This window comes from Sinocyclocheilus rhinocerous, unplaced genomic scaffold (assembly GCF_001515625.1).
Source record: "Sinocyclocheilus rhinocerous isolate Xijiao unplaced genomic scaffold, SAMN03320098_v1.1 scaffold1156, whole genome shotgun sequence".
Taxonomy (NCBI): Eukaryota; Metazoa; Chordata; class Actinopteri; order Cypriniformes; family Cyprinidae; genus Sinocyclocheilus; species Sinocyclocheilus rhinocerous.
Window position 1 is genome coordinate 1,451,911 of NW_015630041.1, and position 24,320 is coordinate 1,476,230.

At 36.5% G+C, this 24,320-nt stretch overlaps 1 protein-coding gene across 6 annotated transcripts in view; it reads right to left on the bottom strand.

Annotated features, from left to right (window-relative positions):
• LOC107739885 (phosphofurin acidic cluster sorting protein 2-like) overlaps window positions 1–23,144 on the bottom strand; it is a 26,060-nt gene extending 2,916 nt beyond the window's left edge. Inside the window, exons 1-21 of one of the 6 annotated variants that reach the window (XM_016552127.1) lie at window positions 23,035–23,144; window positions 16,580–16,667; window positions 15,942–16,031; window positions 15,346–15,471; window positions 15,107–15,266; window positions 14,105–14,178; window positions 13,944–14,024; window positions 13,763–13,822; window positions 10,860–11,011; window positions 10,651–10,741; window positions 9,407–9,478; window positions 8,939–9,066; window positions 8,601–8,733; window positions 8,238–8,342; window positions 7,663–7,769; window positions 7,391–7,545; window positions 7,202–7,312; window positions 4,871–4,982; window positions 4,381–4,413; window positions 699–741; window positions 559–601 (exon numbers count right to left, since the gene is read on the bottom strand). In XM_016552127.1, coding sequence (XP_016407613.1) covers window positions 559–601; window positions 699–741; window positions 4,381–4,413; window positions 4,871–4,982; window positions 7,202–7,312; window positions 7,391–7,545; window positions 7,663–7,769; window positions 8,238–8,342; window positions 8,601–8,733; window positions 8,939–9,066; window positions 9,407–9,478; window positions 10,651–10,741; window positions 10,860–11,011; window positions 13,763–13,822; window positions 13,944–14,024; window positions 14,105–14,178; window positions 15,107–15,266; window positions 15,346–15,471; window positions 15,942–16,031; window positions 16,580–16,633 — 1,930 coding nt within the window. In that variant the 5' untranslated portion in view covers window positions 16,634–16,667; window positions 23,035–23,144. Of the gene's footprint in view, window positions 1–558; window positions 602–698; window positions 742–4,380; window positions 4,414–4,870; window positions 4,983–7,201; window positions 7,313–7,390; window positions 7,546–7,662; window positions 7,770–8,237; window positions 8,343–8,600; window positions 8,734–8,938; window positions 9,067–9,406; window positions 9,479–10,650; window positions 10,742–10,859; window positions 11,012–13,762; window positions 13,823–13,943; window positions 14,025–14,104; window positions 14,179–15,106; window positions 15,267–15,345; window positions 15,472–15,941; window positions 16,032–16,579; window positions 17,077–23,034 lie in introns of those variants that run through there. The other 5 variants (XM_016552129.1, XM_016552128.1, XM_016552130.1 and 2 more) reach the window with 5 other exon arrangements.
• Window positions 23,145–24,320: the final 1,176 nt, after the last annotated feature.

Sequence of the window (24,320 nt, forward strand, 5' to 3'; positions counted from 1 at the left end):
TTTTTTTTTTTTTTAGAAAAATCATGATAAAGTGTATCAAAAATAATACATCAGGCTTTTGAGGAACATCATCACTGTATTGCACTGCATTATGTTTTGCTCCCCACAAAAAAAAAAAAAAAATCTACAGATCTTTGATCATAAAACTAAGCATTTAAATATCATCTTACTAAGACATTTTATTGGGAAATATAGAATGACAAATGCTATGTATATTAATTTCATGTAAGTAAGCTGCTATACTGTTATAAAGATCTCACTGATTTGCATTACAAACTATCAGAATTTCTTATCTTACCTTTTGGCCATATACCAGTAACTGCAATAAATTTCATACTTTTGCTCAGTTTGGGCCTTTGAGTAAAACTAATGTGTGTTTTCCTGATGTATCAAATATAATACTCAACAAAAGCACACATATGTAAACGTTTTTTTTTTAGATTTTCATTTCAAATTAGTTTTTTTCTAACTATTATTATATGTGTTATGGGCATTTTATATGGGTTAACATGTTCAACTGACAGCCATATTTAATATATAATTGACAGTATAACTAACCAGATGTTGCAGAAGTTTGTTCAACAATCCCCACTTTCACCACCTGCAGACAGGTTGAAAACAAATACACTATAAAAACATTCAATACAACAGTTAAAACATTTCAAATGATAAAACCATGATTGCAAATGGACACGTACCCCAATAAAAGGAATGAATTTCTGACATGAGTCTTCATCAGGACTGTGAGAGGAAAAAGGAGACAGGACTTTGAACACATGGTTTAATGACTAGTAAATTAACCCTATTAAATCAATCAAATTATTGATACAGTGGGGAAAAAAGGCTTCCTCGAGGGAAAACAAATCCTGGTAGTTACCCATTCCTTTCTATGGGGAAATATTCAACAGATTTAACTATTTTAGAAAGAAGAAGAAGAAAAAACATTCTAAATATGTGTATTTTAAATATATGTATAAATATATGTATGGTGTTTTTCACATTACATTAAGTAAAAAGAACAAGCCATTTGAAAAGTAGCAAAAAACAAACCAAAAAAAAGGCCGAATACAAGCAATTCAGCAGCAAGATGACAAGAGACATGTGGAATCTGACATCTGAATATGTGTCTGCAATGGATGCAATTGTTTTCCTTCATAAAAAGCAAATCTTTCAGATATTTTAGAAATGAATGAGTAGAAATGAATGAGTAACTGTGATAACCAGAATGTTTCCCACATCCATAGTATCTTTCTATCTTTCTGCAGACTATATCAATTAAAGAACCTTAAGTTAAGAGAAACATTTTGATCTCTGAAGAGAAAAGGCTTCGAGTTCGAAGACAGATTTTGTCAATCCCACTGTCTGATTTGTTCACTCTTTGCACCTCCCACTGAGCATCCTTTCATTTCCAGCTCCTCCCAACTATCAGTTAAAGGGTTAGTTCACCCCAAAATGAAACTTCTGTCATTAATTACTCACCCTCACGTCGTTCCAAACCCGTAAATTGTTTACACTTGGTAAAGCGTGCGTATGCGTTGTGATACTCTCTAAAATGGCGGAAGACAGTAACCTCGGGGGAGAAGGATTGTTGAATAAAGTCGTCATTTTTGTTTTCTTTGAGCACAAAAAGTATTCTTGTAGCTTCGCAAAATTGAAGTTGAGCCACTGATGTCACATGGACTGTTTTACCGATGTCCTTGCTACATTTCTGTCTGGGAACATTTCAGTTGCGTTGCTGTCTATGCAGGGTCAGAGAGCTCTCAGGTTTCATCAAAAATATCTTAATTTGTGTTCCGAAGATGAACGAAGGTCTTACGGGTTTTGAACGACATGAGGGTGAGTAATTAATGACATCAATTTCATTTTGGGGTGAACTAACTCTTTAAATCCTCGAGTTACGTCTTCCGCCATTTTGGAGAGTACCCAAGAACGTAATCGGCGTTGTTTACGTTAGGGGGGAAAGCGCGCGCATGAACGTAATCTGCATTGTTTACACTTGGTAAAGCGTGCGTATGCGTTGTGATACTCTCTAAAATGGCGGAAGACAGTAACCTCGGGGGAGAAGGATTGTTGAATAAAGTCGTCATTTTTGTTTTCTTTGAGCACAAAAAGTATTCTTGTAGCTTCGCAAAATTGAAGTTGAGCCACTGATGTCACATGGACTGTTTTACCGATGTCCTTGCTACATTTCTGTCTGGGAACATTTCAGTTGCGTTGCTGTCTATGCAGGGTCAGAGAGCTCTCAGGTTTCATCAAAAATATCTTAATTTGTGTTCCGAAGATGAACGATGGTCTTGCGGGTTTGAAACGACATGAGGGTGAGTAATTAATGACAGAATTTTAATTTTGGGGTGAACTAACCCTTTAAACATAACTGACTATTTGGTGTCATCCAATATAGCGTGTCTGAGACAAATGCTGTGAAGCGAGTGATGTCAGTGTAATTCTTATCAACTGCTGCCGTTATGCCACTGCCCCACCCGCTACTAGAAAAAAAAAAAGAAGCATTCTCAGCCAATCAAGGCTCAGATTCAGGCAACTTCAACCAAAGATGGTCTAATGCAGAGATCATAGATCTAGCAACAATAATATTTTGTTAAAATGGTTATGCTAACTTGTACATTATACTCACAAACAATAAAATGAATCATGAAATCGCCACTCTGTTCAGCATAAAATAGGTTTTTGAGGGAAAGCTTTATTTTAAATTTATATACTGTATAATGCTTTATTTTATTTTTTTATTTTTACGAATTTTGCTATACAACCAACAGATTTACATTCAGACTGAAATCTCTTTTTCTGTTAAACCATCTCTGATCACTAGAGGAGCAAAACCCAAAACCAGAAACAAATTATAAGAGAACAGAAAGAATAAATAATCCGTGCCAACGAACCACCCCAAAAACAACACAGCACAAGCCCAAATGGAGGGAGTTCACAGAGTGCATTTGAGCAGAAATAGAAGTTGCTCTCAGTGAAAGGCATAACAGATGGTCTATTGCTCTGCACACCGGAGAATAAAGAGACACTGATGAAACCAATAACTGAGAAATCAGCCAATATCAGCAGCAATACTTCAAGCACCTGCTTAGAAAATCAAGACCGCGAGTGTGTGAGTGTTGTGTAGTTTAGGCTGTTTACTCTGATGAGAGAGAGAGATAACTAGAGGAGAGAAAAATGAAAATGAAGCCAAGCCAGAAAATCAATTTACCTCCATCATAAGGTCTTTTCACCTTTTCATTAAAAGTGGAATCATTTGAAATAATTTCCATCCTTTATTTTGCTATTCAAATTGAAAATATTCTCTGGGAGCCAGAAATATACATTCACAGACATTAGATGTCACAGTTTTCAGAGATACATTACAATATATATATATATATATATATAAATTAACATATAATATTAAATCAGTCTCTAATACATTTCTAATACATTTCATAATATAATCGATAAATTATCCCTCAAGTTTGGTTTATGGTTATGTATGTATTTTATTAACAATTTTTTTTCAGTGTTTTTAGTCTAGTAATCAAGTAATAAAGAAGGATGTGTTACACAACAAAAATTGCCTGAAACCTAAAATTATACCTGATTTGTGTATAATTAACATAATTTTTGTCTTATTTTTTTGCCTTTTCTTTATAAATAAATCCATAAGGTTTTCTTTGTACTGTAATATTGCAATACTATATATTGCACTGTTTGTATATTTGTAATTTTGTATATTTTTTCTTATTATTTATCAATATTTTATTCTTGTTTTTCTATTAGCGGCATTCAGAGTGGAAACTAAAGTAAGAATTTCATTGTACAGGGAAATGTGCATATGACAATAAAGGCTTTGAACTTGAACTTATGCTCCAAAAACTACTATTATGCCCTTGAAGGACATTTAGGTTTTGAATGTTATAAGAAGCATTCAACTGAAAATACTCTGGCACATTGTGTGCTCTGCTGAAGGACATCGCAGGTGTGCAGAGGATGATGGAGGTAATATTCATATCCCACTGCAGCAAGAGATCCAATAAAACCTTCAGATTCATTCCACACTGCAGCATTTATTATACAATTAAACGGCCAATTCCAAAAACATCAGAAGGTGGAGGAGATGGACCACTTTTAGAGAAATAAAAGGGAGAAACTGCAATGCTCAATATAGCAGCTACAGGAAAAGTAGCCCCACCACATAGAGCATAAATCTTAAAGTGTGGATAGAATCTCTAGAGTTTCAACAGAATCTCTCTGCTCTCCTTCAGTTTATAACTCTCCTTGATAAAACAGGAGAAGAGTGAGCGAGAGAAAGGAAGTAAGAGACTGAAGGTGATATGTATCTGATTGGCTACGGTATCAGCACAGGCAGGAAGACCACAATACCTTACTGCAAAATCAAAATGAAAGCTCTTTTTCCTTCAGAGAGGGCAAGGAAAAGAAAAAATAAAGTATGTTATTTACAGACAGAGATGATAAACAGTGACATTCACATGCTTTCTGTCCAAACATGACTTTAAGGAGGAGGATGCTCATGAAAAAGATGCAAATATCTGGATAAACGAACAAAATGGATCGAGTGTGTTTTTGAGCAGAAAACCAACTATCTGCATCTTCAGAGCATCTGAAAATGAACCCAGCCTCTAATAACACATATTCAAAGCACTTTTATATCAAAAGTTTACTGATATTCTTTTAATTGTATTTAGGCAAATACAATTGTCACACTAATTATCTTTGAATATGTTTTATTATAGAGTGGTACACCAAGTTAAAATTACACTGAAATCATACAACCTTTATGTTGCCTCCTCTGAAAGGTTTAATTATTTTATAAAAATATAGATCTGGGCTGCTCTGTGCATGTGTGTATCACCTTTTCTGCTTATAGGTAAGCATGGTCTCTGCTATGGGCAGCTGAAGAGCTCTATTCGCTCCCAACATATACTGCGTCACCCTGGAAACCACATCTGGACTGTCCTGAACTGCTGGAAGTTGACAGAGAATAAAAGAAATTTTTTTTAAACATTTATAAAAATGTATTTGTGTGTGCATTTACAGTGTGTATAGAAAAGAATCACCCCCTTTAAAATGATCACATTTTGTTGCTTTGCAGCCTGAAGTGAAGACAGACACAGTTTTTGTTTTATCCAGCTGTATTTACTCAGAGCAACTTATAACATCCAAGTGAAAGATATAATGCCAACATGTCAGACAAAATAAAAAAACAGAATCACCGAGTTGGAAAAAGGAACGCCCCCTCATTAAAATTACTGTTTAGCTAATCACCTTCTCAATGGCACACAAAGCCATTTGACTTTCAACTGTGATCAGCTGTGCTCATTTTGATTAGCTCAGCATGAAAAGAGCTTTCCTGGAGAATTTCAGCCCTTGGTAGTGCAACTGAAGCCAACAACTATGGGTGGCAAGGCACAGTCAGAAGACCTCCGGGATAAAGTTGTGGACAGGCACAAGTCAGGAGATGGACACAAGAAAATTTCAACAGCTTTATCAATGCCTAGAAGCACAGTGAAGTCTATTATTAGGAAATGGAAGGTATTTGGTACAACACAGACCGTCCCTGGATCGGGACGTCGCTCCAAACTGGATGAAAGAGCCAGGAGGAAACTGGTCAGAAAGGCTACCAAGAGGCCTACAGCAACTCTGAAGCAGTTGCAGGAATTTATCCATCCAAATAACAGCATTCCTACAGTAAAACATGGAGGTGGTGATATCCTGTTCTGGGGTGTTTCTCTGCAGCAGGGACTGGAGCACTTGTCAGGATAGAAGGAAAAATGGATGGGGCAAAATACTCTCGGATTCTTGAGGAAAATCTGCCGCTCTCTGCCAGAAATTTGTCAATGGGAAGATGACAACATGACAATGACCCAAAGCACACCGCAAAATTGAGCACACAGTGGTTAAAGGAGAAAAAGGTGAATGTCCTTGCATGGCCTAGTCAAGTGGGCAAATATTGCAAAGTCTAGATGTGCAAAGTTATTGGAGACATATTCCAACAGACTAAAGTCTGTAATTAAAGCAAAAGGTGGTTCAACAAAATACTGACACAAGTGGGTGATCCTTCTTTCAACTCAGTGATTCTGTTTTGTTTTTTTTCCTGACATGTTGGTGTTATATTTTACACTTGGATGTTATAAGTTGCACTGAGTAAATACAGCTGGATAAAACAAAAAATGTGTCCGTCTTCATTTCAGGCTGCAAAGCAACAAAATGTGATTATTTTAAAGGAGGGTGATTCTTTTCTATACACACTGTATATTTATATACACTTTTAATACATTTAAAAATTACACTAATAATAATTATTAAACCGCATATAATATATTACACTATATAGAAAACAATATACAACTGTAATGTATTTAAAAATTATATTATTATTTAATAAAAGTTGAAAACAATAATAAAATATATTACACTTTTACATTATATACATATATATATATATACATACAATCAAACCAAAAATTATTTAGACACCACATATCATTTTTGATATATTTTTTTTACTAGTGGGTGCAGGACACTAGAATTAATTTATGTAAGTAAGGATAGCAAAATAAAGTAAACGGTGACATATTATACACAAAAATTCTTCATACAGTGGACTATCAGTAAAATTGATAAAAAATTTGGGACCAAAAATTATTGACACTTTGACCTGATCATGTTTTGCTTAAGTGTTATCTGACATTATCAAGATGTATTTGTTCTGACACGGTTTAGCTCTGAGTTGTCATATTTTATTACCATTTTCGAAACTATAGCGAATAAACTGTGATAATGTGTGAAATGTTGAAGGTGTCTGAATAAATTTTGGTTTGACTGTATATAAATCTAAATCTATCTATCTATATATATATATATATAAAATTTTAAAATAGAATATAAAATATATTACACAATATAGAAATATTGTAATTTAAATATTTAGTTTAATTTAATATTTAAATATTTCTAATTATATATCATTATAATATTACTATAAAATACTAAATATATATTATGTGAAGGTTTTCATTAAACTATTGAATGTATTATTAAATAACAATTTTTAAATAATAATAATAACAATGTTAAATAATGTATTATATTTTTTAATATGCACAACACTTTTTTATTTATTTACATATTTATTTGCAGATGGATAGAATGGAGAGAGAATGAGTATATCAGAGACGGTTACCTGAGTTTGGCGCTTCTGGTTTGTGGAAAAGATCTCTCCACGCTGAGTCCTGGAACAGGCTGTTATATCTGTAGTCTATACTGGCCAGATATTTAGCCACTGGATGAACCCCTACACATACACATGCTTTTTAGCTCTTCTAGTAGTGTTTTATTGGCTCATTTTTTTTCCCCTGACCTCTGCACTTACCAAGTGGGATGATAAGGAATCGCAGGTATCCGAGCCAGTCGGGGGTTTTATGTGTCAGGTGATCCACAAATAAACGCAAAACAACAGACAGGTAATGCTGAGCTCCTGCTACTCCGATCCGCACTGGAGACGGTGTGACTGAGTTACTGTTACAACTAGAAAGAAAGATAAAAGGAGAAACAAGTACATAGTGTGTCACTATCCTGGAAAAACCGGAAACCATATGGCAGATGTACTTCAAATGAAGTGTCTATTTGCTTCAAGTGACTTACAATCTCTGTATGCGAGAGATGATGGTGCTGAGTGCAGCCTGTATGTCAGCCATGGTGCACGTACAAACAACAGGAAGACCGTGATTCTGTAACACCTCAGATACATACTGAGACAAAAAGATTCCTTTAGTCATGGTTATTAAAATATACACTACCACTCAAAAGTTTGGGGCCAGTATGATTTATTTTAAAATAAATGAATACTTTTATCCTGTAAGGATGCATTAAATTGATCAAAAGTGACAGTGAAGAGTTTTAGATTACATATTAAATTACTTTTGTATTTTTTCAGCCTTGATGAGTATAAAGGACAAGAAAAAAAATTAATAATGACCAGCCCCAAAACTTTCAATGTTAGTGAAAATATATATTTTTTTAATTTGTAGAATTTGTGGGTTTTTGTAATATTCACAGCAAAAATAATTGTATTATGATTTATCGTTACAAATAAAAAAAACATATAAAATGATACCAATATGTAAGCTTTACATCACCGGCCAAAATCTACAGCTGAAAATTCGCAATATGTGCCATCACAGAACCTGCCATATTGTGTTGCCAGCTGTTAATCATACCTGGCCCTGCCAGTCTGAGGTGTTAATAAGGATGATGCTGTCGGGAAGATGGCTGTCTGACACCAGGATGTGGTTCAGCTGGTCATAAACCGTTTTGCGTGGAATCTAACCAGACCGAGACCAAATAGAGACCAAATTAGTTAAAGGGGTCATATGACGTTGCTAAAAAAGAACATTATTTTGTGTATTTGGTGTAATGCAATGTGTTTATGCGGTTTAAGTCTAAAAAAACACATTATTTTCCACATACTGTACATTATTGTTTCTCCTCTATGCCCCGCCTTTCTGAAACGCACCGAGTACAAACTGCTGCTTCTCTTTAGTAACTGGAGTATATTTGTGTGCAGCGAGGTTCTATCTGACCTGTAGGTGGCAGCGTGTGTCAAACGAGCGCTCGTTGTCCAGACTGTTGGCCCTCTCATTGGGCGGTCGACTGGGCTGCCTCTCTTTAAGTGATGTGCTCCGCCCCCGTCGCCCCGCCAACTTTGGCTCCACCCTTCAGGTGAAGAGAGAAAGTTCATATTGCTGAACTTTTTTTTTTTTAAACAAAAACACTAAACAGGATGAAAAAAAAACAAAAAAAAAACACCAGACCTTTGTTTAAAAAAAATGTATTGCACCTTGACAGTAATCTAAAATAAGTAAGATCTATCATACTCTTTTCATCTAACCACAGTGATAAAGGGTTTATGTATCCTCACCGGTTGGATGGAATGATAAGTGACTCTGTTTTGGTCATCCGGCCTGTAGGAGGCAACCTCTCCATGAAAGAGTCCATGTTGTCCATCATCTCCAGTTCTGTGGTAGGGGTCACAACCTCAGGATGACCCTAAAGCCCAGAAACACACATACTAAAACTTCAAAAACACATGTTATACTATATACAACCTCTTTACAGCCTATTTGTATGGACTAGGGCTGGGTGAAATAATGTCAAATAAAAAGACAAATTATAAAGGCCAAATATGTTAAATTGTCAGAAAACTGATATCCGAGTTTATACAAAATTACATTATTTTTCACTGCTGCCACTACATCACATGTTGATTCAGTGTGGGTGAGTCATTAGCTGTGATTCAGCTTTAGTGTCTGCTAGAGCTCATCTCTAAACAAACATGTGAGTCTTGATCTTATATTCAGAGAATATATTACAGTAGTGAAGGACGTACCATTGAAACATTATCTGATTCATTATCCATCTGAAACTTTCCACCTACAGCCCTTATTTTATCAGGATCCATCTGAACAGAGAAAGAGAGAGAGAGGTAGAGAGTTAGCTGAGGATTGATTAAAGGGTCATGAAGCCCCCCGTTTCAGCACTGATTAGTTCTCACAAATTTTTTAAAAAATGCTAAAAAGTGGGCGTGGTGCGCAGCGGAGCGGATGGGGAAGAGGGGAGACAGACAACACACACAGCTTCGCGTTCAGACAGTTTCATTTCACTCCCATCGAGTTAAAAACACAAATAAATACACAGCCATTTGCACTGCATCGAAAACATATATATGAACGCGCTTTTGCAGCTCTGAGAACTTTTAAGGCTTATTCTGTGGCGTTTATATAAGCCTCTTCAAATTAACCAGTGTTCTCCAAGAGTTAAAATTATAGGATGCTAACATTGTCTTCTATGATGTGCAACACAAACACCTCTGCTAAAATCTCAGAAAAAGTAGTCTGGGGTTTCATGACCCTTTAAACTGAAGTGTTTGTGTTTCTAACCTAGCTCATACTTCCTCCTCATAGGGAAAATTGGTTTAAAATAATGTCTATATATTACCATTCCAAAATCTGGGGTCAGTAAGTTTTTTTTTAATCTTTCTGAAGAACTCTCTAATGCTCAAAGCTGCATTTATTTGATCATATATGCAATAAAAACAGTATTGTAAAACAATAATACAATTTAAAATATTATTATTTCTATTTTATATAAGTACTTCAATTTTAATATTTTACAAATATAATTTATTCCTTTGATGACAAAGCTGAATTTTCAGCAGCCATTACTCCAGTTTTCTGTGTCACATGATCCGTCAGAAATCATTTTAATATGCTGATTTTGATGATTAAGAAACATTTATTTTTATCATCAATGTTGAAAACTGTTGTGCTGCTTAATATTTTTGAGGATTTTTTTTTTTATTCTTTAATGAATAGAACATTCAACAGAACAGCAATTATTTGAAATAGAAATCTTTTGTAACATCATAAATATTTTGACCAATTTAATGTGTTCTTGCTGAATAAAAGTAAAAAAATAAAAAATAATAATCTTACTGACCACAAAGGTTTGAATGGCACATATATATTTGGAAAGGGTTAGTATTAGGTTAGTATAATTATCTTTATTTCAAGTCAATTTAAGTGTATGTTATTATGTGTGCATTCAAATATCTCCTAAAACACATGCTCTTACTGGACTGGGCGGCTCTCTCTGACTCCTAACACTGTGAATGCTGCCAATTTCTGTCTGAGAGCTGGATAGAGAAATTCCTTCGAAATATGGCCTAATCCAAGCACAGACACAAAAAGGTAAACACAGCAGGGTTAATAAAATAACACACATCTCAACATTAATATATGCACTAAATAAACACTAATGAACAAACTCCCTTCTCAACATACTTGAGTTTGGGTTTTGGGGTGCTGAGAACACTTTCATCATCATCCAGATCCGGTCCACTGTCACTCGGATTCTCAAACTCTAAACTCTCCAGATCCAGATCTTCCTCTACTTCTGGAGGCGGCTCGGCTGGGTCCTGCTCTGAGTCTAACACCTACAAATATTTAAACGTTATTTATTCCTCATTTGAACTGCAGGAACGTGAGGAATGGTGAGACAGAGGGTCAAGCATAATCTGATGAAACAGAACATGCTCAGACTCAGCTGCAGGGGAATCGATCCCAAAGCGCCATGTGATGTTCCTGACTATTATTAATGAGAGAGGAAATCAATCAAGGACTTTGTTTGCAACCAGCAATGTTCAGTGTAAATCCAGCTTCTTAAAAGATTTTAACAAACTGCTGCTGATTGAGCTAAATGCACTAATGTCATTTCTGCTACTATATTAGATGTTATCAACTAAATACTCATATTACATGAGGAGTATGTAATCAAATTCCAACATTCCATTTTTAAAGAGATTGCTTTCCCTGGATATATCAATTTACAAAAAAGAAAAAAATGCTAAAAGTCTCAGATAAAGTTCGTCATTGTTTTTGACTATGTTGACAACAGCATACTACCATATTATTGCAGTATGTAGTGTGTATACTTTTTTATTTTTTTATTTTATGTAAACACTTTGAATTACCATTGTGTATTAAACATGCTACTGTATATAAATAAACTTCTTCAAATGTATCTCTTTCTTGATTTATTATTTGACTGGACTACCAAATAACATTTTTACACCAGTGTTATTTACTGAAATCATATTTAGCTTTTTTTTTTTCAATTTTCATTTTAATTGTACATTTTGTAGTAATTTTGTTGTTTTTGTAATTTTTATTAGTTACAAATATTTCTATTAGCTTTCATTCATTTTATTTTCAGAATTTATTTTTATTTCAGTTTTAGCTTTAGTAATTTCAGTACTTCAACTTCAACTTATTTTATTTCATTTAGTTGCCAAGGCAACATTTCAAAGTTTTTCATCCAATATTTATATTTTATTTTATTTCAGCTTTATTTTGATGAACAGAAACCATATGGGATAGTTAAGAATAACAACACAGTTTTACACAAAGTGGACTAAAATACATAATACCAGTTTTTATTTCCATATTTTACAGGGACACCACTTGCTAAATTAAACATGCGACATTAGGAGGTCATGTGACAACAATGTAGCATACTACTGTTTGAGACGTTTCATTGATTAATGGCTATACCATTTTTCATACTACTGTTTTTGAAATATTAGTCAGTATACAGTATATACTGGGCAATATTTAGTAAGCTGAAAGCTAGTATTCGATTCTAAATGTAACCCTACTGACAGTTCAAAATAGTTGCTAAATAGCTTCCTTTAATAAAATATTTGTGAAAACCTTCGGTCAGGGTTCAGATGGCTCCTTAATAAGAATCAGCGTCCTGTCAGAACTGTAACAGTAACCTGAGACATAATGCTGATGAGATCATGTTTCTGTCCCGCTGGACGTCACTGCTGTTTCTGTACATCACCACACACTTCCTGTCCTTCAGAAGAGGACTGACCTCTGAACCCAATGTGGCATGTGTTTATTTTGCTGTGCTTACTGGTTATATGTCTAAAATGCTGAATATATAAAATGGTGCAGGAACCAAATACTAGCTTACTACTTGCTGAATACTACTGTGGATACTTTATACTGCCTATTTTTAGACTTTTTTTATACTATGTTTGTAACATGCCCTCGTCTTGTTGCATTGTTAATTCAGCAAGTATTTTTAATCCAATTATGTATAAAATGTGTCAACATTAAAAAAAATTAAAAACATTATTTAAGTTTGTTACATTGAAAATTGAGGGTCAAATTCAGTGCTTTGCATTGTGGGCATTTTGTGGGGGGAAATTGTGCAATTTTGGCATCTACAGCAGCTCATCTAGTTATTTCCATGCATACAGTATATACATTTGCATAATGTTTATAATATACATACTATACAAGATTTTCAGCAAACAAGGATTCGGTTTCCGTAGCAGTGCTGATTATGCATGGCTAAATTAATCTGTGGAGCCAGGCAAGGGTCAGGCCTTGTGTCCGCTGACTCACAGACTGAACAGAATCATACAACAGGAGAAGAAATCATCTACCTACAACTAAAAAATTATTTTATTAGGTGAAATAAATCATACAATTACAGCGTGTTCATTAATTTATTAACCTGGTTACTCTTTAAGGTTTTTTTCTTAATTTCTGTCACCTTATGGAGTCTGGGTTCCTTGCCACTGTTGCTTGTGGCTTGCTTAGATTTGGTTTAAAAAACACTTAAAATTCAATTCGATTTGACTGCACTGACACTATTGGATGAGAACAATCCTTGAAATAAACTGAGCAGGATGATAAAACTATTGTTTTCTGTATAGATGAATTAAACTTGTTTCATAAATGATGAACTTTACACACTTAATGAACTGAATCAAACTAACCTGACTTGATCTGAATGACAATAATGACACAATTGTCTTTTTAGAGCTGCTTTACAGTAGAATTTGAATTTGCCTAATTTTCATGAAGTTTGCATCACCTTTTTATGACTATGAAGCAGCTTTGAAATAATCTGTATTTGACTAAGCACAACAGTATAAAGGTGGCTTGGCTTGACTTTATAATATCATGTCAGAGGTGAGGTCTTAGTAGTAAATCTAAAGTACATCTGGTTCAAGTATGCACACAAACATGGATTTGTTCCACTGAGATGGGAAAAAAAAGTGTCCAAAACATATTGGTTCACCGCACAAGTCAACCAGCACAACCTGACTAACACGTATTTAAACACTTCACCTCGCTTAAGAACGAATACACTCTATATTTTTACCCACCTCATCAGAAACTCTGAACCGTTTGAGCAATGCCACCACACGCTGCTTAAAGTTCTGCTGCTAATGGAGAAAGAGAAGCACACACACAGACATACACACTCATATTAACAGTCTGTTTACTACACAATGACATCTGACAGTGATGACTGAGTAAATTCTCATTGTTCTCTGGCATTCTTACCCTGGTGATCGACGCCGTCCGGACTATTGACCTCCTTTGCTTTTTTGGTTTCCTTATCTCGTACTCGTCATCCTCAAGATCCTGAGGAGCATGTACATACACGAGTCAGCAGAAAAAGAGGGAAATGAGGTTGCTTTGTTTGTATGTGTGTATGTAATCACCTGTCCTTGTGCTGCGTCATCACTGGCCTCCTGCTCCGATGAGAAGCTTTCATACTCTTCTTCTGAGTAATTATCTAACAAGTCAAATAAACAATATTATAAAAAGGACAGGTCCAGTCCTGAATACTGATTGGTCAATACAGCGTTCCAGCTAGTGATGTTCCGATATTGAAATTTTGGCTGATATGATAAACCAATAATGACTTTTAAATAATGCTATGATAATAATGCATTTATGATAACTCATAAATGGACAATAATATATATATATATATATTTGCTTTAAATAAAAAATAATAATTAAAAGGATGTTAAAAGAGTTAGTATGCAAAAGCACTATAATGAAGGTCTCCCAAACTGAGGTTTTGAGGGGTTCATGAGGTGATGAAAAGCTAAATAATCATTTTAAAAAATGTAAATAAAAAAAAAATCAAATATGAGAATGAAACACTTACTAAAAATAATAAAAGTTATATTTTATTTGTTTACCTGCATGTCATGTGACCATTAACCAGCAGTAGAGAACCATGAATGTGTTGTTATTGAAATATTAACTTAAAATCTCAGGGTGCACTTCATATTCTGAAAATATTCTAAATTATAAATGAGGAAAAAATACTTGCTAATAATCATAAAGGAGGAACCTCTGGAAAGTTGGTTAGATAGTCCATAAAAAAAAAATTTAGAACCAATGGATTTAAATTATGAGTTTGGTATTATAAAAGAGAATCTGTATGTCTGGTCTGAAACAGAATATACTGTATATTTTGAATAATCATTAAGAAATTAAGTTAATTTTATGAATAAACACACATGTGCACAGCAACTCGTGCCGAAATCTGATAAGGTGACGATAGCAACAGTCACACTAAAATACACAATATAGAAACAAAACACTTGTTTAGTGTATAACTTCAAATCACATAGAGAACACAATTTGTTATTGCCAGAGACATGTCATAGACTAATTAAAAATAGATGAGTATGAATTTTATTTTTTACCAGAACATTTGATTTTCTGTCCCAGAATGGCTGCCTCCTCGTGGTCTATAGGCTGACTGGACAGGGAATAGATCCAAATCTCTGCAACTTTACCCAAAAACTCCTTCTGATTACTGCAAAGAGCCAAGACCTGCCCACCTTCTGCAGGATGCTGCATCACCTACACACAAACAAATCAGCATGTAAGCATCTGTATGCTTCAAAAGTCTCTATTAACCTCACTGAGGAATCTGAAATACCTCTGCCATGTCTATAGAGCCAGCAGCCAAAGTCTTGTAACCCAAAATTGTTCGGTTTTTGTACCTCTTCCTCCGCTGAAGCAGGATTTGCAACTTATTTCCCTCGCGTTTCAGAAAATGAGGGTACTGCTCGTATAAAAACATGCACACACAGGAGAGAGAGAGAGAAGAAAAACATCAAATTCAGTTTCATAATAAAACTCTAGAATGATTCAGAGCACACTGAAATGATGATGTCTTAAAAGTAATATTGGCTCTGTTTTAAAACCTAGTAAGCTGCCTACACAGAAAGCATTTGCAGACACACTCCCAAAGCAAAGACTGTTTCTATGATACCTTCCTTTTGTTTGAATTTCAAGGCAGCTCAGCATGCATACTTGTATACATGCAGCAAAAAGCAATCCATTAGTGCATTGCCAAGAGTGATGCAGAGTGTTCCAAATCAATCACTTAAGAGGTTCTTTGTCAGGCAAGGCAGCTGTCAATGTAAGTAGTAGATAACTAGTCAGTTCACTATGTTTTGGTTCAGAGCCATTGTTTTTATAGCCATTTATGATTGAGCAATTCGAAAATGTGTGTTTTGGGGATATCTTTACCTGTAGTGAGAATGTGAGAGCGAGATCAGTCTCCACCACACCAGCAGGGGGCAGCACTATCTCATGGGAGCGCAGTATTCGCTTGGAGCCCTACAGGCACAAACAGTCACTTTATTTAAACACATGCTGTGTTTCACTTAAATGCTCCTTCTATTATCACTCTGAAGAAACAATTATCCTCTTAATTAGTCATTATGTTTATTGAAAAGTGTTTTTTCTAATTTTGCCAAAAGGAATTTATCCTCATTCTGTATTGGTGATTTTTTTTTTTTTTGGTGACTCTTTTAAAAGAGACCCTTTTCATATTAATTTTATAATTATTTTATTACTATCCCTTGCAAAATATTATATTCATAAATGCAAATGTTCAAAGAAAATACCTTTATTTTTATTTTCATGAAAGATGTTGATATATATTTGAATTCTTGGCGGAAACTCTAAAAATTAATTGCTTGCAAGACTCTTCAGTGGTGTAATACTTACTTTAATACACTTTCACTCATTTCAGAATCTCATGTATTGTAACCCTCTTAGAATATTTTGTTTATTGTCTTAAATGTTGTGTTCTTTGTTGCAAAAAATTTTTAGACATGCTGCAGTTAAAAAACAACATACACTTTATGAAGCTGATGGCTAACCTGAATCTTGACTGCAATGACGACAGAAATCAGCTCCTTGTCAAGTTCCTTCATCACCACTAGCTTCTTCAAAGTCAGACTACACAACCTACAGACAAAAACAACAGCATTACTTACAAAAATATGTGATTATACATAACATCTGGCTAATGCCGAGGAGTCATCTTTGTAATGAGCATGTGGAAAAAGTGCCATCTTACTTGCCATGGTTTACGGCACAATGCTAAGTAAAGGACATAATTGTCATTTTTGGGTGAACTATCCCTTCACTTTACAGCTGGTTTACAGACAGGAATAGACAGGCCCTCAGTTGCTGTTTATTAGTAAATGATTGGGAATGTGATCCATATGTTTGCTCCTGTAACAGGATGTGAGTTGATAATCTTGTTTTCTAAATCCTGAGTTTCTTATCAGTAAGGCACTGTATGAACCTTCAATTTCCAAAGAAAACTCAATCTTCCTAAGAACAACTACTGCTCTAAAACTCTGCTGGGAAAAATTCTACAGCTCAGTCTGATTCAGGTCTGCTGAAAACAGGCCCATAGCAGCTTTCAATTGGGACAGATCAGTCCAGAAAACAGCTGGAATTCATGGGGCTGAAAAAGTGGGGTTCAGGGATTTTAGTCTCCTGGAAACTTGCATACAAAAACTGTTTATAAAACGTTCCATTGAGTGTCTGTCATTTTAGGCAGGAGGAACCGTTCAAATGAGCCAAAAATCAAAGTCATTTTACTAAAACATAATAAACACACACCCTTGCTCTGATACAGCAGTAAACCTCAACACTGTACTGACAGACAGTAAACCTCCATCCACTGCCACAGCCATATCACCCTGCAGCCCAAGACTGGTTGCCCACTGAAGCTAAGCAGGGTTGAGCCTGGTCAGTACCTGGATGGGAGACCTCCTGGGAAAACTAGGTTGCTGTTGGAAGAGGTGTTAGTGAGGCCAGCAGGGGGTGCTCACCCTGTAGTCTGTGTGGGTCCTAATGCCCCAGTATATTGACGGGGACACTAGCCTATACTGTCAAAAAGCACCGTCTTTCGGATGAGACGTTAAACCGAGGTCCTGACTCTCTGTGGTCATGAAAACTCCCATGGCTCTTCTCGTAAAGAGTAGGGGTGCAACCCCGGTGTCCTGGCCAAATTGCCCCCCTGGCGTTTGTCAAACATGGCCTCCTAATAATGGCTCTATGACTCTCTCTCCTCTCCACCTGTAGCTGGTGTGTGGTGAGCGAAGCGCACTGGCACCGTTGTACTGTGGCTGCCGTCGCATCATCCAAGTGGATGCTGCACACTGGTGGTGGTTGAGGAGAGACCCCCCCACATGATTGTAAAAGCGTTTTGGGTGTACAACAATACACAATAAAGTGCTATATAAATGCATCATTCATTCATTCATTAATCCTTTAACACAGACAGTGATAATGCAAATGAGAAATTAAAGAATCAAAACTCCCACATTTGCATCACAGAGCCAAACATTTCCAGAATTAAATTAGCAGACCAAAAAAAGACATTAAGTCATTATTTGCTGATAATCTTCCCTTTAGCCAAAGCTCTGAAATTGAATAATGCAGGCAGGGCAAATTTATGCGCATATTCAAATTGCAAGACAATTCCATTTGATTCTCGCACAAAGCTACTGCATGACTTCAGAATATTGGAATATAATGTACAAGCTGCATACTTTTATGATGCTTTTTGACAGCCACATTTACTTTAATTGTTTGGAAAAGATTGTGAACATCCTGATTTCCTTTTGTCGTCTTACTGATTTGGAACAACAATAAGGTCAAGTAAATGACATAATTTTCATTTTTGGGGTGAAATGTCCCTTTACACACTGACTGTGGAGGGAAAGAACCCTGTCACAGAGAGAGAATGAGATAACGTCAGTCATGCAGGGAGAGAGTCAGAGCAGTGATGAGTCAGTATTGTCATGAATGTCGCAGTGGGAAGTGATCATTTACATTTACATTTTCATTTAGTCATTTTGCAGATGTATTTATCCAAAGCGACTTACAATTGGGGAATACATAAAGCGATTCTTCTTAAAGAGGTAAACATCTTGTTGAAGACCAGTCATGCCGCTGCATTCTGAATCGTTTGTAGAGGTTTGATTGTGCTTGATGGAAGTCCAACCAGAAGAGCATTGCAGTAGTCCAGCCTAGAAATGACAAGGGCCTGGACAAGAAGTTGTGCAGCATGCTCCATTAGAAAGGGCCTGATCTTTCTGATGTTGTGCATGTAATAAAACATTTACATTTAGTCATTTTGCCGACGCTTTTATCCAAAGCGACTTACAGTTGGGGAATACATAAAGCGATTCTTCTTAAAGAGGTAAACAGACACAGGAAGTGCTCGTAATACCAAGTTTTAGGCATTGTTCAAATAAGTACAAGCTAGAAAGGGAAGGAATAAATAAAGAGAAAGACAAAGTTTTTGTTTTATTTTAAATTTAGGATGAAGTCAAGTAGCGTCGAAAGAGATTAGTGTTTTCAATTGCTTGAAAATTGTCAGGGATTCAGCATTCCGGATAGGGGTGGGAAGATCATTCCACCAGCCAGGAATGGTGAAAGAGAATGTTCTGGAAAGTGATTTTGAGCCTCTCTGTGATGGTACCACGAGGCGTCGCTCACTAGCGGATCTCAGACTTCTGGAGGGGATGTAGATTCGTAGTAGTGAGTGGAAGTAGGCAGGTGCTGAGCCTGTGGCTGTTCTATATGCAAGCATCAATGTCTTGAACTTGATGCGAGCCCGGGCAGTCTTTGCAATGTGGTCTTTGAAGGTCAGCTGGTCATCAAAGGTTACACCAAGATTTCTGACCGAAGTCGATGGGGTAATTGTAGAAGAACCTAGCTGGATGGTGAAATCATGCTGTAGAGTTGGAGTGGCAGGGAAGACAAGAAGCTCAGTCTTTGCCAGGTTGAGCTGTAGGTGATATTCTTTCATCCATGCCGAGATGTCCGCCAGGCAGCCTGAGATCCGTGCAGCTACCGTTGGATCATCTGGTTGAAATGAGAGATAGAGCTGTGTGTCATCAGCATAGCAATGGTAGGAGAAGCCATGTGCCTGTATGATGGGACCCAGTGATGTAGTGTATATGGAGAAGAGGAGGGGTCCAAGAACTGATCCCTGAGGAACCCCAGTGACAAGTTGATGTGCTTTGGATAGCTCCCCTCCCCAAGCTACCCTGAAAGACCTACCAGTGAGATAGGATTCAAACCAGCGAAGTGGAATCCCTGTGATGCCCAGTGATGAGAGGGCAGACAGGAGGATCTGGTGATTGACTGTGTCAAAAGCAGCAGATAGATCCAGCTGAATGAGAACTGATGATTTGGAATCAGCTTTTGCAATCCGCAAGGCCTCCGTGACTGACAGTAGCGCAGTCTCAGTTGAATGGCTGCTCCTGAAACCTGACTGGTTAGCGTCCAGTTTGTTGTTCTGTGAAAGAAACAACGATACCTGGTTGAAAACAACTCATTCAAGGCTTTTCGCTATGAATGGAAGGAGAGAAACAGGTCTGTAGCTGTCTATAAGAGAAGTGTTTAATGTAGGTTTTTTGAGCAGTGGGGTTACCCGAGCCTGCTTGAATAAAGTGGGGAAAGTGCCTGTGAGGAGAGATGTGTTGATGATATGTGTGAGTGGTTGTAAAAGTGTAGGAGAGATTGGGCCTGGAGGAGAGAGGACAAATATCGTCTAGACAAGAGGTTAAGAGCATAAAGTGTCAGTTGCTGCATTCACATTCCACGCACAGGAGTGAATGGAAGTCTGTAGCATAAGGCTTGTCCAGATAAATGTTGAAGTCGCCAAAGACTAAAAGTGGACTGCCATCCTCCGGGAATGAGGACAGCAGCCTATCCAGCTCCTCTAGGAAGGTGGCTAGAATTTGCCCAGGAGGGCAGTAAATTACCACAACCTGGAGTTTTATAGGAGCTGTTACAGTAATCGCATGAGATTCAAATGAGTTATAAGGGACCAGTTCAAGGGACCAGAGAGGCCCCTAGAGGCCCTAGAGCAGCCTGAACAGAGAGAGAAGCCAATGGAAACAGACCCACATGCATGCACCTAATAGAATATTAATGAGAAACACTTTATATATTCAAATCACATACCAGGTACTATGAGGACAAGGAGGAGAGAGAAAGAGAGAGAGAGAGAGAGAGGGGCACACAATCTCTCGAGTGATCTGAAGGTTGGTATTGTTCACACACTATTCTCACTTTAAGACACACACACAAACAAAAGCCATTCTTCTTCCCTGAGCAATTAGCATGCTAACTCTGACCACAACAACAAAGGAACACACAGCGGTTTTGAGCAGACTACATTCATACATTTTTCTCTCACATTCACACACTATCACCGATTAAAAACTATTTTTGTAACCACAAAAACATGGTTTTCTACTGTGGCTGTAGCTGATGACCTCAAATTCTCCTCCAAAAAAAAAAAGCACAAGTTTGGATGTTAAAACAATCCTCAAGAAACAAAATTAAGTTTATTGTTGGAAAATTAGGCACATTTTGAATTATCCCAAAAAGTAATATATTAATAACATAAAAACTCTTTTGAATTTAAGCAGTATGTAGCACAGTAAAAATTCTTTCTGTCCAGGCATGATTTTCATAAATTAAATACAGTACAACAGATAATGTCATATATAGAAGACTTCTAATTCTACTTTGCAAATATACTTTGCAATTTAAATAATGTTTTTATTCCTGCATTATAGTAATACGAATGAAGATTTTACATTACAGTACACTAAAGTTAATTGGGGAAGATGATTATTTGTAATTTAATTGTAATTTCTAAAACTTATATATAGATTTTGATATAGATATACAGGGGTTGGACAATGAAACTGAAACACTGGCCAATATAGTGTTGGAGGTTTCATGGCTATATTTGTGCAGCCTGGTGGCCAATCTTCACTGATTGCACATTCCACCAGTAAGAGCAGAGTGTGAAGGTTGAATTAGCAGAGCAATAGCACAGTTTTACATAAACTATTGATGGTGTGTTTTGGAGGAGCGAGTCAGGAAACGTTTTCCTCCACCAGCATCACGTAGAGACCTGGCCACTGTTCTGCAAGAAGAATGGCTCAAAATCCCTCTGGCCACTGTGCAGGACTTGTATCTATCATTCCCAAGACGAATTGATGCTATATTGGCCGTAAAAGGAGGCCCTACACCATACTAATACATTATTGTGGTCTAAAACCAGGTGTTTCAGTTTCATTGTTCAACCCCTGTAGATTTTGCAGTTAAATTTGACTTAGGTTCGCCCCATTAAAACACTGCCATATTGCAAGTTAATCACACACACTCAACAAATTACTGCAGTTTTAAACAGTCAACACACTATATTTATAATATTACATGAAGAAAAAATAATTGATATTAGTGAAAGCTGTGTCAGAGGTTGATCATTGAGACCACCAACAAACACGACAGGAAACAATGGCCACACACACAAATTTTTTGTTCAGTTTTTTCAGTACAAAGCCTGATTATTTCAGCTGGTGTGGTGTGAGACTGTGAGGTGTGTGTTAGTGTTGGGCGATATGCTCAATTTTCATATCGTCATCCTGTGAGATTGCCGATACACGATATTATCGTGCTATTTATTTACCTAGTTTCATTGCCGGAAAGTGAACCAACTCCAGTGTAAGGCTAAAAGCAGCCTAATGTTTTTAATATGACTGAATTTGTATTTAACATGAAAATTTTTTTTATTAGAAACATCGTAAGTTACTAATTATAATACTTACATTTCGTCAGTTATTAAAAGAGCAGCTACAGAAAACGAGCAAAGAACATTACATTAGCCTACCAAAGAACAACATCACAAGCTCAGTCTAGCGAGAGTATGCACTTTAAAAACACTCCCATTAAAATCAGTGAATCTACACTGTATGATGAATAAATCTCTTATACTTACATACATTGCACGTACTTCTGCACTTTGTTGTTTATGATGAGAGAATTCGCGAGTCAGAATTCAGTCAGCGCGCGCTGAACAACGGAACTCGTGAGTCATCTGAACGCCTCTGATTGGTCAATGCATTCATAAGCTCAGCATAATTGTGTGTGATTGGTTATAACACGCAACACTGTAAAACGCGAAAAAGAAATACAATGCAACAAATAAGCCCTAATATTAATTAGAGAGTATTAGTAACCTGATAATAATAATAATAATAATAAAAATAATCATCGTCTTGCTATCGTCAAAGGCATCAGCCAGACAGCCACAGGCGATATCTCTGACTATCGTCGATACACGATACTATCGTCTATCGGCACAACCCTAGTCTGTGTTCTGTGTCTCTAACTGCACACACACTCACGTCAATCAAACCCCTCTAATAACTATGTATAAATTCATATAAAGATCTAACAGCCCTCAGTGACCTCTCACAGAAGAACAGAGACTGTTCATCCTCACTGGAGTGGAAGATAAATGTGTCTCACTCCACTCAGCTGGAATCAAACTCAGTCACAGCTCCATTACACACACTCTCCTGCAGATACTGTGTGTGTTTCTCTCCGGCAGATGCTGCAGAGACTCTGAAAGCACAGAGGGAATTAGACCAAAATCAATTTCATTCGTTTCTCATCAGAAACCCTCAGCTCCCTTCACTCCTGACTCAGGTTACATGAACATCTACTGTAACTGTAAGTCTGAAAGGGCAGTGCTAAGGGGTGAAACTGTGCTCAGGTTACGGGCCAAGACAGAACACCGGGATTAGCTGATGCATTAGTACACATAAGAGCTGACACCAACATTTCACAACACTTACACAGACACTGTGGGTAGATTTACACCTTTAAACCTGAAGCATGCAACTCTGACAACATTTACAGAAGAAAATGTCCATTACATACACAGAAATGCCTTATAGTTTATGCCATGACCACAATTTAAAGGAGAAACATATGATTTTTGCTCCATTAGTGGCAGCAAATTGAACTGCAATCTGTTTTTTTTTTTGAATGCATGACTTTGACGCCATAACGACATTGCTTTTACCAACAGCATGAGCTTAAAGCAGGACTATGACAGTGTTGTCACTGTTAACAAGGGATGGGCGATATGGGCTTTAAAATGTATCACGATAATTTCTGATATTTATTGCGATAACGATATCAATGACGATAATTTAGGGAATCCTGTTTCTTTAGAGAAAAGTATTATCTTTCCTATTTTTACCAAAAATAGGGTGTTGTGAGCAGTACACACGTAACGTAATGACGTTTAATTAATACTGGAAGCCGGAGGGCGCCCTTGTGCAGAAACTCCACATATGCATAGTAGAAGTAATGCTCCAGGAAATCCCTAATATGGACAGAGGTATCCAGTGATCGCTGTAGCTGAATAAAACGCAGATAGAGAAATTTTAACTGCGGAAACCTGAAGACAATAAACATGCGATTGCACAAAATATATGGTATCTGTGTTCTTCAAGCAATCTTGGGTATTTTTTATAAGGATACAGTATATTTATAATGCAATGCTAATCGACATAGCCTTTATCACTGTATATAATGCTATAAAATAGTATGATTTCTGCCTTATTCTGTGATACGAAACCACATCTGATCACACAAATAAGTTATTTCAAACACTCGACTGTTATGAAGTTAATATGGAGAAAAATCACGTCAATAAATATCTTTGTTGGACAACAGGTTTGTAAAGGACTCATACACATGTAAAACTGTGTCGCACAC